The sequence below is a fragment of the Heterocephalus glaber genome, unplaced genomic scaffold (genome assembly GCF_053883595.1).
Source record: "Heterocephalus glaber isolate CG9 unplaced genomic scaffold, H.glaber_assembly_v1.0 deba00001452, whole genome shotgun sequence".
Classification (NCBI taxonomy): Eukaryota; Metazoa; Chordata; class Mammalia; order Rodentia; family Bathyergidae; genus Heterocephalus; species Heterocephalus glaber.
In genome coordinates, this window is record NW_028258302.1 from 11,462,065 (window position 1) to 11,478,199 (window position 16,135).

The 16,135-nt window shown below is 53.9% G+C and overlaps 1 protein-coding gene across 12 annotated transcripts in view; it reads left to right on the top strand.

Moving 5' to 3' along the window:
- Adgrb2 (adhesion G protein-coupled receptor B2) overlaps window positions 1-16,135 on the top strand; it is a 36,627-nt gene that overhangs the window by 3,146 nt on the left and 17,346 nt on the right. For 10 of the 12 annotated variants that reach the window (XM_021263240.2, XM_021263242.2, XM_087215393.1 and 7 more), the window contains exon 2: window positions 3,970-4,780. The exons of 1 other annotated variant lie outside the window; for it this stretch is intronic. In XM_021263240.2, coding sequence (XP_021118899.2) covers window positions 3,985-4,780 — 796 coding nt within the window. In that variant the 5' untranslated portion in view covers window positions 3,970-3,984. Of the gene's footprint in view, window positions 1-3,627; window positions 3,669-3,969; window positions 4,781-16,135 lie in introns of all 12 variants that reach the window. One more of the 12 variants, XM_013074306.3, reaches the window with a different exon arrangement.

The following is a 16,135-nucleotide window of genomic DNA, read 5'->3' on the forward strand; positions in this document are numbered from 1 at the left end:
CGCCTCCCAGGGTACCACAGGTCGGGGAGAGGGGTCCCCCAGCACTCTGACCCCCGGTCACTGCACGGGCAGGGGACCCAGAGGCCCCAGGTGGGGGTCCCTGCCTGCGTAGCTGCGGGGGTTCACCGGGCAGCAAGCGCCCCGGGAGGCGGAGGGTGAGTGACAGGCGAAGGAATTGGAGCTGTCAGGTGGATAAACGCGACGGAAGTGCTTGTTGCCGCGCCCTCTCCCCTTCTCGGGAGCCCCCGCCCCGTCAATCCCCTCCCCGCAGCGACCCTGCTCACCGTTGGCCTGGCAGACAGAAGTCAAACCTGGGGATCCCGGAGACAGCACTGGCCCCAGCTCACACTCCCGCCCAACCTATCCTGGTCTTGGCCTTTCCAGGGGATGCCTTTCCCTGCAGAAGCAGAGCCCGAGCTGGGCAGGCCTGTGGGGTCTGAGAGGAAGGGGACCTGAGTGTACCTGAGCAGAGAGGGATTTGCTGGGTTTGCTGGGGAGAGGGGCTCAGGCCGAGGACAGGGTTCCTGAGACTGAGGTTGCTCCAGGCAGTTCCTCACCCATTTCAGCCCAGAGGGGTCCTGGGGGAAGAGGCCTTTTGCCAGCCGCCTCAGACCCAGGAAGTTCTTCCTCATCCTTGAGTTCTGCCTCTCCTTTCTAGCTCTGGTGCAGTGGAGGGGTTCGTGGCTCAGAGGTGACAAAGCCACACTTACCATTCAGCCCAAAGAGTGTTCCCAGAGGTAGTGACCTGGACCTCAGCAGGCTAAAAGGGAGCTTTTGTGAGATTCAGAAAAAAGGGAGGGGAGACTAAAGCTTGCAGTGGGCCCAGCTCTGTGCTGGGAACTCATCTGGAGGCCAAGTGAGAAGTGTATGCCATCCTGAGGGTAGAAATCATGGTCTTCATTCCAAAGAGAGGGAAACTGAGGCTTGGAGTGGTTACTTGTGGCTAATAACTACTGTGGCTCCCTGTGAGGCAAGGATCCTTCTAAGTCCCCTTCCAGGGATAGCACAGGGAAAGGGCTCTGGATCAGGACAGGCCTTGGCCACACAAACCCAGGAGAGCCTTTAATGAATCAGTAGCTGTGTCCCAACTTGGAATTGGATCTTTGCCTAAGGGGTGAGAAGTGACATAAAGAGGAACTCCCAAAGGGAATATGTTGCAGCAGAAGCAGTGAGGGGCATACAAACCCAGGGTGAAATCCCAGAAGGGGTGTGAAGGTGTCAGAAGGAGACTGAATGGATGAGGGAGTTTGAGTAGCATTTACAGGTGTCTAAGTTCTAGAGAAGGCAGGCTGAGGCTCTGAATGATGTGGAGCTAGCACTTCTTGATAGATTGGGAGCGATAGAGGCACAGGATCTGGGATCCTGGGTCTGTACCACCAGCCTTGGTGAGGGAAGGGGCAACAAACAGGATAGATCCTGCCTGACACTTGGCTGCCATGTGCTGAACCTCGTAGGGCCAAACACCTGTGTTTGCTCACAGTTGGGAATACATGTGTATTTCTGTGTATGTATGCAAATGTCTGACTCTACATTGTGTGCATGTGAATGCATCCCTGTCTGAATACACACACTATGCATACACGCTGCATGATCACATTTCTGTGGTTTTCACCGATCTGTGTACATGTATATCTATTCATATGCAGAACACCTGTGAATGCCTGTCTATATGCTCATCTGTGCATGCATGCATTTGTGTGTGTATCTTCAGGGTACAAGGATGTTCAGATCTACATCTGCTGAGGTGTCTGTGGGGGTGTTCCCTGCCCTATTCTAAGTGGGGGAGGGAAGGCCAGTTATAATGAGCCCCCACCGCTCCTCTGCTGAGCTACAGTCATGGCCTGAATTTTGCAGCCTGCTTAAAAATAATTGGGGGCAGCGGGGGGGATTGGATGTCACTCATTATCAGATGCTGGCTTCGCTGGTGCCGCAGCAGGCTGGGCAGGATGAACAGTTTGGGACAGGTAGGGAAGGCCATGAGTCTGAGTCCTTTTTTCAGCTCTGACAGGGGGGTGGGGAGGAAACACAGCATCCAGTGGTCTTGGAGGAGGGTGGGCAGCTCCTCCCCAGGAAGTGGGCCTGCACTGAGCTGGACTTTCTCACCATGCTCCTACTCCTTGGGTGGCCTGGGAGGGGCAGGTGCTTGCTTTTAACGAAGGCCTGGCTCAGAGGTGCAACAAGTGGAACTGTGGAATGTGGGGCAGTTAGGGGAGCCGTGAATGCTGCATCCGAGGCTGGAACACTCAGATTCTAATCCCCCCACACTATTTAGAACAGTCAAGGGGAAATCTGTCCCCAGAGAGCAGCTGTATCTTGGGAAAATCTTGCCACACCTGTGAATGCCCCTATATTTGTAATTCAGCTCCCAGGTGAATACCTTGTTCATTTGTTTCTCTGGGTTCAGGCCTGAGAAACAAGCAAAGGGAAGGAGCAGGAGGCCCTTAGCCTCAAGGATCATGGACTAGAGTCTCCAGTTCTCAATTCCAGTCCCATCTGGGCCATTCCAATGTAATCTTGAACAGGAGGCTTCCCTGCTCCCAGTCTCATCTTTTCTTGAATGTGGAAGGGCTGGGCTCCATGAGCCAACCCAGGAGTGTGAGCTGTGGCATGGAGAAGGGAGGCCAGTAGATCTCTTGAAGGGTAGGACCAGAAGTGGGGGAGTGATCCAGACCTTACACCAGGCTCTTGTTTCTTGGGGCAGTTGGCAGAGTCTGGGTTGCTGTGAGCCGTGGTTCTGCCCTGTTTTGGTGAGGGGGAGGAGCACCTGCAGCTCTGAATCAGGGTGAGGCTTGGGTCCTAGGTGCCCCCCAGTGCCTGAGGCACATTCACACCTGCTAGGAGCTCAGCTTGGCAGCACTTTGTGGGAAAGTAGGTGACAAACTGGTCCTACTCTTTGGATCATGAGATGTGCTCTGGGGGAAGGATAGAAGTCATGGTGGCCTAGTGGCCCTGGCGTCAGGACTTGAAGGATAATCCCATGGAGGGGAAGGGGAAGAGGGAGGTAAGAGCGGAATTACCATGCCCATTTTGCAGATGAAGAAGCTGAGGTTTATGAGGCTCACCTTGCCAGTAGGTGGTTGGCTGAACTGGGGTTCAAGCCCACCATCCCATTGCCTGGTGCTTCTTGTTCCAACCAGGAAATCCCCTGCAGTGATACACAGTATGACATTCACACTAGCAGTGCTCTCCCTCCCAAAGTGGGCATGGCTGAGTTGAGCACAGTCCCTGGCACACTGGCTGTAACTCCACCCCTTTCTCTCCCGCTCAGTGAAGCAAGTGAAAATGACATTGTTCTGGGAATAACCTTGAATTGCTGTGATTTATAAAAAAGCAAATCATTGTCAAACATCACCATTTTGACTATTACTGCTGGATCACACATGACACTCCTCACAGCTGATCATGACACACAGTGACTGAGAGCAACAGTTATGGAGAATAAAGGTGGGGTGGTGGGGATGAAGCTGGATCTGAACATCAAGCCCAGATGCTGGTAGCTGATGAGCTGAATAGGGGAACCATAGAATGATAGCGACAGCAACTAAAGCCCTTAGAAATGAAGGGCTTAGAAATTTCCAAGCCTTCTCCTGAGCCATTTCCCTCACTTGTCTCATTTTACCCTTGTAGGAAACTTGTGAGACAGATACTGACATTGCTTCATTTTATAGGTAAGGAAACTGAGGCTTAGTTGTCTATTGTCTAAGATCACACAGGTGGGCCTGAGTGATTTAAAAGAGCACAGTCTTTTGTAATCCCAGCACTTGGGAGGTTGAGGCAGAGGGATCACCACAAGTTCTAGGTCAGCCTGGGCTACATAGTGAGTTCAAGGCCAGCCTGAACTACATTGGGAGACCCTGTCTGAAAACAAAGAGCACAGTCTTAAGAGGCTCACTACCTGCAGCTGGCCCAGGAGGTTCAGAGCCCATTCTGGCTATGTGGAGGCCTGCTGACTTCTGTCTCTCTCCACAGGGCAAGGGACATAGGATGACCCCAGCCTGTCCCCTCTTACTGTCTGTGATTCTGTCCCTGCGCCTGGCCACCGCCTTCGACCCTGCTCCCAGTGCCTGCTCTGCCCTGGCCTCCGGCGTGCTCTACGGGGCCTTTTCCCTGCAGGACCTCTTTCCTACCATCGCCTCGGGTTGCTCCTGGACCCTGGAGAACCCCGATCCCACCAAGTACTCCCTCTATCTGCGCTTCAACCGCCAGGAGCAGGTGTGCGCCCACTTTGCCCCTCGCCTACTGCCCCTGGACCACTACCTGGTCAACTTCACCTGCCTGCGGCCAAGCCCTGAGGAGGCCGGGGCCCAGACAGAGTCAGAGGTGGGGCAGACAGAGGAAGAGGAGGCAGCAGCAGCGGGGTTGGAGCTGTGCAGCAGCTCAGGCCCCTTCACCTTCCTGCACTTTGACAAGAACTTTGTGCAGCTATGCCTGTCAGCTGAGCCCTCGGAGGCCCCACGCCTGCTGGCACCTTCGGCCCTAGCCTTCCGCTTTGTTGAGGTCTTGCTCATCAACAACAACAACTCCAGCCAGTTCACCTGTGGTGTGCTCTGCCGCTGGAGTGAGGAGTGTGGCCGTGCTGCAGGCAGGGCCTGTGGCTTTGCCCAGCCAGGCTGCAGCTGCCCTGGGGAGGCGGGGGCCGGTCCTGCCACCACATTGCCGGGTCCTCCTGGTGACCACACCTTGTCCAATGCCTTGGTGCCCGGGGGCCCAGCCCCGCCTGCCGAGGCTGATTTGCACTCTGGGAGCAGCAATGACCTCTTCACCACTGAGATGAGATATGGTGAGTGAGCAGGGCCCTGGTGGGATGGGGTGTCTAGGGGGCTGGGGGTGTCTCATGGTGTCCATCCCAGAAGATCCTAACACAAAGGTGTAGTTATTCACAGATGTCACCTCTTTGCTCAGTCTTGTCTAAATGATGGGGTCATTGAAATGGATTGGGCTCAGGCCTCACTCTGGAATTCCAGAGTGTGCAGTCTGGGTGGATGAATGGGCTACAGATGGGACAATGCAGAGTGATATGTAAACCACAGAAGGCGTCCCCGCTGGGCAGCCAGGGTGACTTCCTAAAGGGAGTGGTGCAAGAACTGAGACCCGAAGGGCAAATGGGAGTGACACAAGCCAAAAGAGTGGCGAGGGCATTCCAGGCAGATGGAACAGCGCACAAAGGCCTCTCGCTGGGAGTGGCTGTGGCAGGCCCTGGCACTGCATGTTGACAAGTTTGCCTGCAGGCTGGAGTGAGCATGGAGCAGAGATATGTTCCTGCCCAGATGGATCAGTGACTCTTGGCAGTGCCCTAGGGTCAGGGCAGAAGTAGGCAAGGAAGAGTGTTCCTGGGTGAAGAGGCCTGAGCTTTGAGGCTGCCTGGGAGGGCTGAGCTGGCCCAGCTCCCTGCATCCTACCCCCGCTCTGGGGCTATGTCTTCTGGGACTGAGGCTGCCAGCTGCCGGAGCTTCCTGCTGACTGGGCAAAAGCTCCGTAAGCCCTTGAGTCCTGCCTGCTGTGCACTCACCCCAGCTTCCACAGCCACAGCCATGGCTACCTTCCGCTGACCAGGTTCCTGCGACTTCAAGGCCCCAGGCTCTTTGGCTGGACCCTGTGTGCCCACTGAACAGTGCTGGGCCAGAGACTGGCCAGGAGGCCTGGCAGCAAACAGGGGCCAAGGACATGGGGATAGGAGAGAGGCAGTCTGGGAGCTGGTCCCCATGTAGGGAGGCCACTGCCCTCTCTGGGCCTCAGTTTCTTCATTTGGGAAACGTGCTACCTTTAGACAAAGGAGGATACAGTCATCTGGGTCTCATTGACTACTTACACGGTGGCAGGGGCTCATGTGAGGATTGTGAGAGGACTGAGGGATATGACCTGTCTTCTCTCTGCTTTGGAGGCTAGAGGTGGGCACTGCCTTGACTGTTCATTGAATAATAAGGGCATCTGTAAAATGGGGAGATCTTCCTGAATTAGCTAGAGGGGCAATGGCAATGGCCTCTCCCAGTGATTTGGAGGGGCCCTTCTTGGCCACCCCCATGAAATATCTGGCATCATGCCCCTCCACCATGAATGCCCAGTGGCCTTGCTGTGGCCTCTGTCCAAGGCCAGCTTGGCCTCTAACAGCAGTCGATGAAGCCATCCGAGTGACAGCCAGACCGTGGGCAGGTTACAGGCCCTGGAGGCTGGCCTGGGATTTAGTGCCTGCAGGAGGAAATTGAATTTTGCTTCTTTGTCGAACATCAGCGGAGAGCACCAGGCGTATATCAGGAGGTTTATGGTTCTTCCTTCGTGGCTGCCACTGCCTGCCACTCTGTGAGAGCCTCCCCCATTCTGCTTAGCTGCGGGCAGGTTCTTTTGTCTGGCTTTCCGTGTCGTCCATCGGCCCAGTGGTCTGCAGTGGATGGAGCAAGGTTCTGTCCTCATGGGCGGGCACTGGCTGGGCAGGCTGCCATGTGGAGCACAGAGCCAGGAGCAGCCAGCTGGGCATGGTGGAAGCCGGAAGCTGGTTGGTAGCTGGGATGTCTTCGGGGTCAGAGAGGGCTGGTGACAGGAAGGGCACCATCATCAGAGCCTCCACAGGTTGAGCCTGGAGATGGATGGAGACTGGATGCCTGGTTCTTCTTGGTCCTGAGGCCTGGTGCCCTTTCTGAAAAGGGAGCCCTGCCCTAAGCTCCTAGCTCTTCCCAAGCCTGACCTCTACTTTTGTCCCTGGTCCTACTTGGCATGACTCCATGTGGTTGCTCTGTCGGGAAGGCCACCGTGGGGAGCTGGCATGGAGCATTGTGGCATCAGCTGGCATAAGTGAGCTCACATGGCACACTGGTACCTGGAGCTGGCTGGCATAGCCCCTTCCTCTCCCCTGGTAGGCAGGAGGCTTTTCTGCTCTGCCACCTCCTCCCTCCTGCCTAACCTTTCTGATGCGAGAGACAGCGGGCACATGACTCAGTTCGTTCCACATGAGTCTGTGAGTTGGAGGCATCTTCAGGTCTCTAAGCACTCTGGGTCAGCATCACTTTCACCAGGTCCTTGGATCCCCTGGACACCCCCATGCCTGCCTCACACAGGGCGGTGGGTCAGTGGCCTGGCACATGGAGCTGACAGGTAGAGAGGGAGTATCCTAGGAACAGTGGTGCACAGGCAGAGTGATACCTTCATCTCAGCCCCTCTACCAGGTACTGCAGTAGAAAAGCTGGGTTCACTTTCTCTGGGACAACCTGAGTGGTGTCCCAAGACCAACCAGAGTGGGCTGGGGTTAGTACTGGAGGAGCAAAGAGGCTGGGGGTTCTGCTGGGCAGTGCCCGAGTGGGGTGCCTCAGAGCTGAGTGCATTTGACAAGAGGGTACAGGCGTCTGTTAATTTCACGCAAACTGCCTTTGATAGATCTCTTGTTATTTTTGGTGAGTTGAGCCATAAATTTGTGCCATCTTGCTGCCACAATCTGTTAAGTGTGGGGAGAGGAAGAAAGAGAAGGCAGGCAGGAAGGAGCTCGGTGGAAGACTGGCACGGAGGCTGGCTGAGGCCGATGCTGGAAGGCGGGTGGGAGAGGTAGCACCAGCTGGAGAGCCTGGCTTCTGAGGGCAGCCTACCAGCCTGCAGTTCCTACCCACTGACCCTCCAGTCGAGGGGAGGCACTGTCCATGGGAATGGCTGTGCAGCGTGGCACTTGGGAGAAAGGGCCCCCACAAGTGACCCCTTCCCTCCTCTGCCTTCCCCTTACCCCTCAGGAGCAGTCTCCCACCTGACGTGCCAGCCCTGGTTCCCCGTTAGCCAGGCTTCATTCTTGAGCTGTGGCCTTCAGGAGAGCATGGGTCTCCTGGGAGATGGGAGTGGGTTCAGACCCCCATGCTGCCTCTGCTCTTGTGGTGATTGGACAAGATGCTACCCCTTATGGGGTCCCAGGACCCCCAGTTTTTTGTGTTTGCTTCCTGATCCAATGCCTTGAGACTCCCCAGCTCTGCTGAAGCTCCTCAAACAGGTGTTCATGCCCCATCCTGGACCCCAGCTCCTGTGCTTTTCTCAGTCTTCCGCCTAGTTCTTTCCTGCCCTTCCACCTGATACTCCTCCCTGTCTCCAAGGCCCTGCTTTCACACCCTCTGCCTCTGCTTGGGCTGCCCTCTTGCCTTGAATGCCCTTTGCCTTGGTTTTCCAGAGCTGCCTCATCCTCAGCACACTCAAGCCCCACCCCTTGATGCACCAGCCCAGGCCTGAGAGTGGCCTTGCCCCTCTTGGCACTCAAACAGGCCTGCTGTTCTCTGCTGGCCAGCCTGGTCTGGTGGCCGGAAGCAGGGTCCCACCTGCCTGGCTGGGGCTGTGATGGTGGGGAGGCCCTCTCTCAGGGCAGCATGGGGGAGCCCTAGCACAAGGTGGCAGTGGTATTTCCTGAAAGGTCCTGCCAGCCCAGATGTGTGGCATTCGAGCACTGTGTGTCCTATCAGGGGTGGGGAGTGCAGCTCTGGCTCTCCCAGACCTCTCAGCAGGCACTGAGTCCCAGCCCCTTCCCGCAGCGTGTGCTCATTCTTTATCAGTGTGGAATCTATGCCAAGTCCCAGGCTGGGTCTGACTGAGTGAGATCAGAGGCCAGTGAAGTGCATTTTGTGCCCTGTGGTGTGGCACAGTGACCACGAGTGCACAGTGGTGGTCAAGGCCACAGGCTGAAGTGGCCCAACCTTGGGTTCAGTTCCTGACCCTACCACTGACTATGTGGCCATGGACAAGTTACTTCCCTGCCATTTTGTCACCTGTAAAGTGGGGATAGTTAGATCTGTCCCTCGGGGTGACGGGGAGGATTAAGTGAGGGAATGTGGGTGAGTGCTCAGCGCAGTGCCTGGCTGCCTTAGTCCGTTTTTTGTTGCTAATAATACAATACCACAGACTGGGTAAGTTTTAAAAGAAAGTGTTTTATTTTGGCTCACAGTTCTGTTCCAAGGTCAAGGGTGTGCATCTGGTGATAGCTTTCTTGTTGGCAGAGTCCTAGGCGGTGTGGGGCATCACATGGCAGGAGACAGGGAGCAGCACCTCCCCTGCAATAAAGCCACCAAGATTCAACCATAGGACTCCACCGTGATGATTTTATCTAATCCCAGTCACCCTCCAAAGGCCCTACCTCTGAACTCCGCCATAGTCAGATTAAGTTTCCATCCTCTTCATGGCTCACAGTGGGGGTTAACTATCAACACATGGAGCCTTGGGGGACTCAAACCATATCCAAACCATAGCACTGATACCTTGTAGACCCCCTAATAACTAGTTGCTGTGCTGGGCATGATGGCACACACTTGTAATCCTAGCACTCTGGGAGTCTGAGACAGGAGGATCACAAGTTTGAACCCAGTCTGGGCAATTTAGTGATGTAAGAGAGACCCTGTCTCAAAATAAAAATATTTGTTTTGTTTTGTTTTGTTTTTGGTACCAGGGATCGAACTCAGGTCCTTGCGCTTGCACAGCAGGTGGCGAAACCACTGAGCTAAATCCCCGGTTCAAAATAAAAATATTAAGAAAGGGTTGGACATGTAGCTCAGTGTGAAGGTTCTGGGTTTGATTCCCAGTAACTCTCCCCTCAAAAAAAAAAAAAAAAAATAGAGGGAAAGAAAAAGAAAAAGAAAAAATTGTTTCTGTGTGCTCATAAGTTAGTGTGATATTCACAAATGTGCATGTGATGGGAGGAGTATCGAGGGATGAGGAAGAGTGGAGGATCAAAGCACAAAGGAGTAGGAAGGTGGTGTAAAGAAGGTGATTCTGAGTTGGGGTTTGAGGAATGAATAGGAATTCACTAGCCTGTGAAATTTCTCTTTAAGTTGAATTGCTTTTTAAGTTTAATATATTAAAAAGAAGTTTCATATCATAAATGGAAAGAGTATCACTTATCTAAAATAGAAGACAATTACACAAATAACCACAGTGAAAACAAAGTAACGTTATTAAGTTCTAGTTCAGTGCACCTCCTGTCTCGCCCTTTGTTAGAAAGAGAAATCACCACTGGGTGGGGATGTGTGAAAGTCTAGAACTGTTCAAAGACTTTACCTTTCGTGCAGCTGGAAGGATTAGAAACAAAGTGACCATATAACTTGTCATCTAAACTGGGACACTTTTGAGGTTATAAAGAGGACAAGGTAAACACTATTAATGACATCAGGACAACAGGCACGAACCTGGCTATCCCAGACAAATTAGAAAATTGTCACCTCAGTTAAGAGACCCATGAAGCTGGGCATGCCAGCATATGCCTGTAATCCCAACACTCTGGTAGGCTGAGGCAGGAGGATCTCAGGTTTGAGCCCAGCCTGGGCACTTTAAAGAGACTTCATCTTAAAATAAAAAGGGTTGGGCCGGAGATTTAGCTCAGTGGTGCTGCCGCCTGCCTGGCAAGTGCAAGGTCCTGAGTTCAATCCCCGGTACAAAATAAATACATAAATAAATAAAGAAGGGTTGGGAATGTAGTTCAGTGCAGAGGTCCTGGGTTCAATACCTAGTACCACCAAAATAATAATAATAATAATAATAATAATAATAATAATAATAATAATAATAATAATTAGAGAAACCCAGGAGGGAGTTAACTTCCTCAGCCTAGGTTTACTTCATGGCATATTTGTGAGCCACCCCACCCCACACTTTGGAAAAGCCTTTTGTAAAAGGGCTTCAGAGGCAGAGGAAGTAGCCTGTGGAAGGCATGGAGGTGCAAAACATGCCAGGGTAGGAGCTATAAAGGGTCGAATTGCCAGATGTCAGCCCCAGCGGAGGGAAGTGGGGCCAGGGGGTTGTTTTGTTTTTTTTTTTTTTTTTTTTTGGCATGGGGGATTGAATTCAGGACCTTGTGCTTGTGAGGCAGGCAAGACGCCACTGAGCTACATCCCCTGGGGACAGGGCTTTGGTCGCTGTCCCAAGACATGGGGACCTCATCCTGTTAGTCAGGGGCTTGAAGACAACAAGAAACTGGGCATCGTGGAGGAGACAGGGTGAGTCAGACTTGGTCCCTGCTCTCCAGGAGCTTCTGGCCACATGAGGGATGTGGCAGTGACCCTGCCAGCTTAGGTGGGAGGCTAGATGTACAGGTCAGCAGCGTGGGGAAGAAGAATCATTGGAAGGGAACTAGCTTTCTGGCTGGGTACCTGGTCTCATTGGACTATAGGGGTAGAGACTGGAATTTTCAAAGCCACCTCCCTTTCCCACTATGCCCTTGGGATTCCAGTGAACTATAGGGTACAAAATGCAGGCTGGGGCTGGGAAGCCACAGGGGGACTGGCAGAGCCATGTTTCAAGAGGATGGATTGGTGCCTGCTCAGGGCTCCGGGACCAGCCTAAGGGAGGATGTACAGAGGCCTGGGAAGGGAGGACTGGTTTGTAAATTGCAGTGCTCTCTCCATGGAAGTGGTGATTATTGTGGTTATTTATAACACATTCGTGCCACAGGAGGCTGAGGGGGCTGGACTGTTCAGGGGAGCACAGCATAGCAGGTATGCATAGTCCTGCTCAAGTGGCAAAGACTGATGTGCACCCTGCCCGCCAGCACTGGGGGTGAGGGGAAGGTGGTCCTTGTTGGTCGGAGTGGAGGAACCTCTAGGGAGATCTGGCCCATGTTTGCTAAATGTCTTTTAAATGTCTGGCTGCCCAGAATTTAGGCCCTCTGTACAAGAGGGGCGCCGGACTAAAGCCCTGTCTAGAGCCCATGGGAAGGATGAACCCAGGATACTCATAGCTGCAGTAGGAGGTAATCTGGGTGCTAGGCCACAGAAAGGGGGCCCAGCAACCCTGAACCCTATGTAGTTGGCCTAGCAATGCTTCCTGGAAGAGGTGGCATTTGACAAGTAGAGTTTGGCAGATTGGTTTGGAGGAAAGAGTATTTTAAGAGGAGGGAACAGCATTAGCAGATTCACTGGAGAGAGTAAAGCATTTGCATGTTCAAGAGTTAATGAGAAGGGGTGACAGCTCCTTTTTATTGTGCCCCAGGCAGTCCACATCTCTTATTTCACTTAATTCTCACGATGGACCTATGTGGTAGCAGGTGTTATTCTTACTTCCACTTGAAGAATCTGAAGCTCAGAGAGATGAGGGGATTTGCCCAGGGCCAGACAGCAAGAGGCTGGCAGAGGTGGGAACCAAACTCATATCTGTCCAGTTCCAGAGTCTGTGCCCTTCCCGCTGGTCCCGTGGCCTTGCAGCATGCTTTGCTGTCTGTCCAGTGGAAAGGGGAAGATGGGTCTGGACAGGTCAGCAGGGGCTGGAGAGTTAAGCTGTGGCTGTAGCAGCAGGGAGCCACTGAGGCTTCTCAGCAGGAGAATCTTGCGGCTTGAGCTGGGACCTCAGGGATCACTTTGGAGGCCACAGAGGAGATTCAGGCTCACGGGAGGGGAGGGGAGAGCAGAGGTACAAAGGAACAATTGGACAGTATGTGAACACAGGGAAACAGGCAAGGACCAGGGTAACAGGATTTGGAGGCCTTGGGCATTAGGGAAGGTAAATCTAAGAGCGTTCGGGCTGAGCTGCATTTTGTCAGCGAGTAGAGTTGAGTGGAAAAAAGCAAGCCTTTGGAGTCAGACAAGGCTGGGTTCAAATCTCACCTCTCCCCAGTGTGAGACCTTGGAGCCTCATTCCTCCGTAGTGAAATGGGGGGATGGTCCTAGTGAGAATTACACAAGGTGCTGGAGAGTGCACAGTGACCCACACCCGGAACTGGTTAATAGACATTACCTTATTCAAAACAGAAGAGGTCACAGGTGGTGGAGTGGTGACACAGGTGACAGCAGGTCTGCCTATCCTGGGACTGGCAGCCAGTGGGAAGGCTGGTAGATTGCAGGTCTGCACCACTGCAGGCCTGGTCCAGCAAACCCACCGAGCTCTCTGGTGGGCAACCTGGGTTCTGGGGGCACTCACAGCCTTCCCAGGCCCTTCTGGTCCTCTCAGACTCTGCCCAGCTTGGCTTCCCTGCAGGTTTGCATGTTCTGGGCCCAGAGCCGGCTGGAGCCTGTGTGCATGTGCAGAGTCAGTGTTCATTGCAGTAAATGCCACCTGGTCTTATCTGTCTTCTTCCCCTTTGGGGAGAACTGGCTTTCTCATGTGGCCTCTGCTGAGAGGTGTGGGGTGGAGGATGGAGGGGAGCTGGTCTGTGTCAGCCCGGCTGTGTGGTCTTGGGCTTGTCCCTTCCCCTTTGTGGCCTAGCTCCAGAGGCAGGGAGAGGAACCGAAAAGCTGAGTCTGAGACATGTTCTGATTTTCACATAGGGTGGATTTGGAAAAACACCTACCCCACCTCTGATTATATTGTAGGCCTGGGCAGCAAGTGGCTGGTGAGCTGTGGGCAGATATGGAGTCCATGACAGCAGATCAGGCTGGGCTTGGGCATCTCTTGTTCAGTGGGCTTACTGCATGCCGGGCTGTGGAGGGTGGCACTGTCCAGACCCAGTCCCTGGGCGAGACATCACACAGGAGCGGGATGAGAGGACTGTAGGCACCTGTGGCAGGTTGGAAGGCATCTCAAGTGCTTACTTATAATTGGGTCTCAGGCCAGGTGGTTTAGGTGGCGGGCTGGGGACCCTATCCTGGAACCTGCTTACTGTCCCTTCAATAAGGGCTGACATGCCAGGTTGCTGCTGCCACCAGATAGTGGATACCTTGCAGGGGATTGTTTCCAGTGACCCCCAGTAGGAGGAGACAGGAGCAAGTTGTCCATCAATTGATTTTTTCCCCCCTGGGGCCAGGCTTTGTGCTGATATTCACAGGGATCAGGCAAGTGACTCCTGCATTTGTACAGCCTTCCCTCAAAGGGCTTGTAGTGGTGGTGATGGGGTAATTTCAGACAGTCAGAAGATAGAACCATCTGTGATGAAAGCGCATGTAGAAGAGGGGGGGCGGCCAACTCTGCTAAAAAATGGGTGGTAAGGAAGGCTTCATACGTGAGAGGTCATTTGAAGGAGGTTCTTAAGGTTGAGTAGGGATCTTCCAGGCAGAGGTGGGAACAAGCAAGTGGAGGTTAAGAGCTGATGATCTTATTCTGGATGCGCTAAGTTTGAAAGTCAAGGCAGGAAGCAGGAGGACATACAGCAGTGGGGTACAGGAGAGGCAAGGATTGGACATAAAGACTGGGGATTTTGGCTTTGAGGGCATTCACTGAGCCTTGGTGCACTGCAGTGAGAATAGGACAGAGCATGGATGCCTGTGGGGGAGGCAGCAGGAAAGGACCAGACAGGCAGTAGGGACAGAATAGCCCTATAGAGAGGTCAGAGGGAACCAGAAGAGCCAGGGAGAGGAGGGTTTCAAGGCAGAAAGGCTGAGCAGGGCCAATTGCTGCAGAGGGTCAAGTGAGACGAGGCCTGGGAATGTCCACGGAGTGGGCGCAAGACGGCGTTGATGACTTTGTCAAGAACAGTTTCAGCAGAAAGATGTGGGCAGCAGCCAGACTGCAGTGGATCAACAGGGCAGGTGACATCTGAGCTGAGAAGTGAGTGGCAGGTGAGAAAGTGGAGTGGCAGCTGGGAACCATGCCTTGGTGGAAGGAAGCCAGTGGGCAGCAGCCATAGGAGGAAGGAGGGTTTGGGGAGGCCCCCAGAATGCAGGAGGCCTGAGTGGGTCCATGGGCTGCCAGGGGAGAGAATGCAGTCTGCAGGCTGACGAGAGAGGAGACTGTGGTCGAGCCCTCTTGTGAAGGCGAAGGAGCAACGCAGGACCCAGCCAGGGTGGAGTTTGTGCAGAGGTTCTTGGCAGGACTGGGAGCTGGTACTCGGGTATCTGAGGTTCTGCTTGCTCTGGAAAGGGGTCGTGCTGAGTGTGTGGGAGGATGGGGGCTTGAGGAGAGAGGATGAGTGAGGTCCAGTGTGACCTCGGAGGGGTGTGTGGAAGGAGGGAAGCTCAGGAGGGCACTCAGCACACGTGGAACCCGGAATCTGTCATGGTGCCAGCTGGCACAGCTGTAGGCTCTTCAGCAGCCTGGGAGTGGGCGTGGAGAAGGTGGCTTGTCACAAGGCTCCAGACTGGGGACACTGAGCGGGTGTGGCAGAGGGGATGGGCAAAGGGAGTGAGGAGCTGGCAGGTGTGGCCCAGCGAGCCTTTTCTGTGGCCCGTTAGAGGTAAGATCCACAGTGAAGCCCGAGGGACCATGTAAGCTGTTCAAAAGGAGGAGTGTTAGGGGCTGAAGGGCGGCTTGGAACTGAGACAGGGGGCGGAGGTTGTGAGAAGAGGAGAGATGATAAAAATAAAACAGAGAGTCACTGTCTTCTGAGCATTTTCCACGTGCCAGGCATGGTGCGGAGAGCTTCACAGCCTTCTGTCAGGGTCCTACGTCAGTCCTTGAGGTTGGAGGATTATGAATATTGCTTTCCAGAGAAGGCAGGATCAGAGAGGTGAAGAGACTTGCCCAATGCTGCACTGCTTGTCAGGGTTCTCACAGTCAGGATCCAGGGTTGCTGTGGGAGAGAGCATGTGCCAGATTTCAAAGATGGTGAAGTTTCCAAGATGAAGTGTCTCAGGCTCTGGGACTGGTGGCTAAAGTGGAGGAAAAGGCCCATGAGTTGATGAGACTGGAGATGAGGGGGCAGCTCGGAGCCCGCCAGGCAGTGAATTTGTTTGGGGTGGCCACTCTGTGGGGCAGGTCAGGGAGGGCTATCTCTGGTGCAGAGCTGGGGCTGGGTGGCAGGGGGCAGGAGGAGTGCAGCTCTTCTGGGTCCCTGCTCGGGGCTGACCCGGCTTTCAGAGATCGGGGAGAACTGGGAGAAGGGACAACCAGTACCTTTATTCTGGGACAGCATGGGTGAACCCTCTTCCCAGTGCTGTTTCAGTCCCATCTGCCCAGCAGCCAGGCCTTCTCTCTCTGCTTTCCTGTCTGCCCCTCACTCCTACTACTACTCTGAGGGTGTTATTCAGCCTCCCACACTACAGTAAATGCCTGAGATAATCAGCTTATTAAGTGGGATGGTTTATGTTGAGTCACAGTTTGGGAGGTTTTGGTCCATATTCAGTTGGCTTTGTTGTTCTTGGGCCTGTGGCGAGGCAGCACATCACAGTGGGAAGGTGTGGTGGAGGAAGCCCAATCACTTCGTGGCCAGAAACAAAACGAGAGGAAAAGGAAGGGTAGGGGTTGTCCTATTATCCCCTTTAAGGGCATGCTCCCAGTGACTGGAAGACCTTCCACTAAGCCCTGCCACTTAAAGTTTCTACCACCT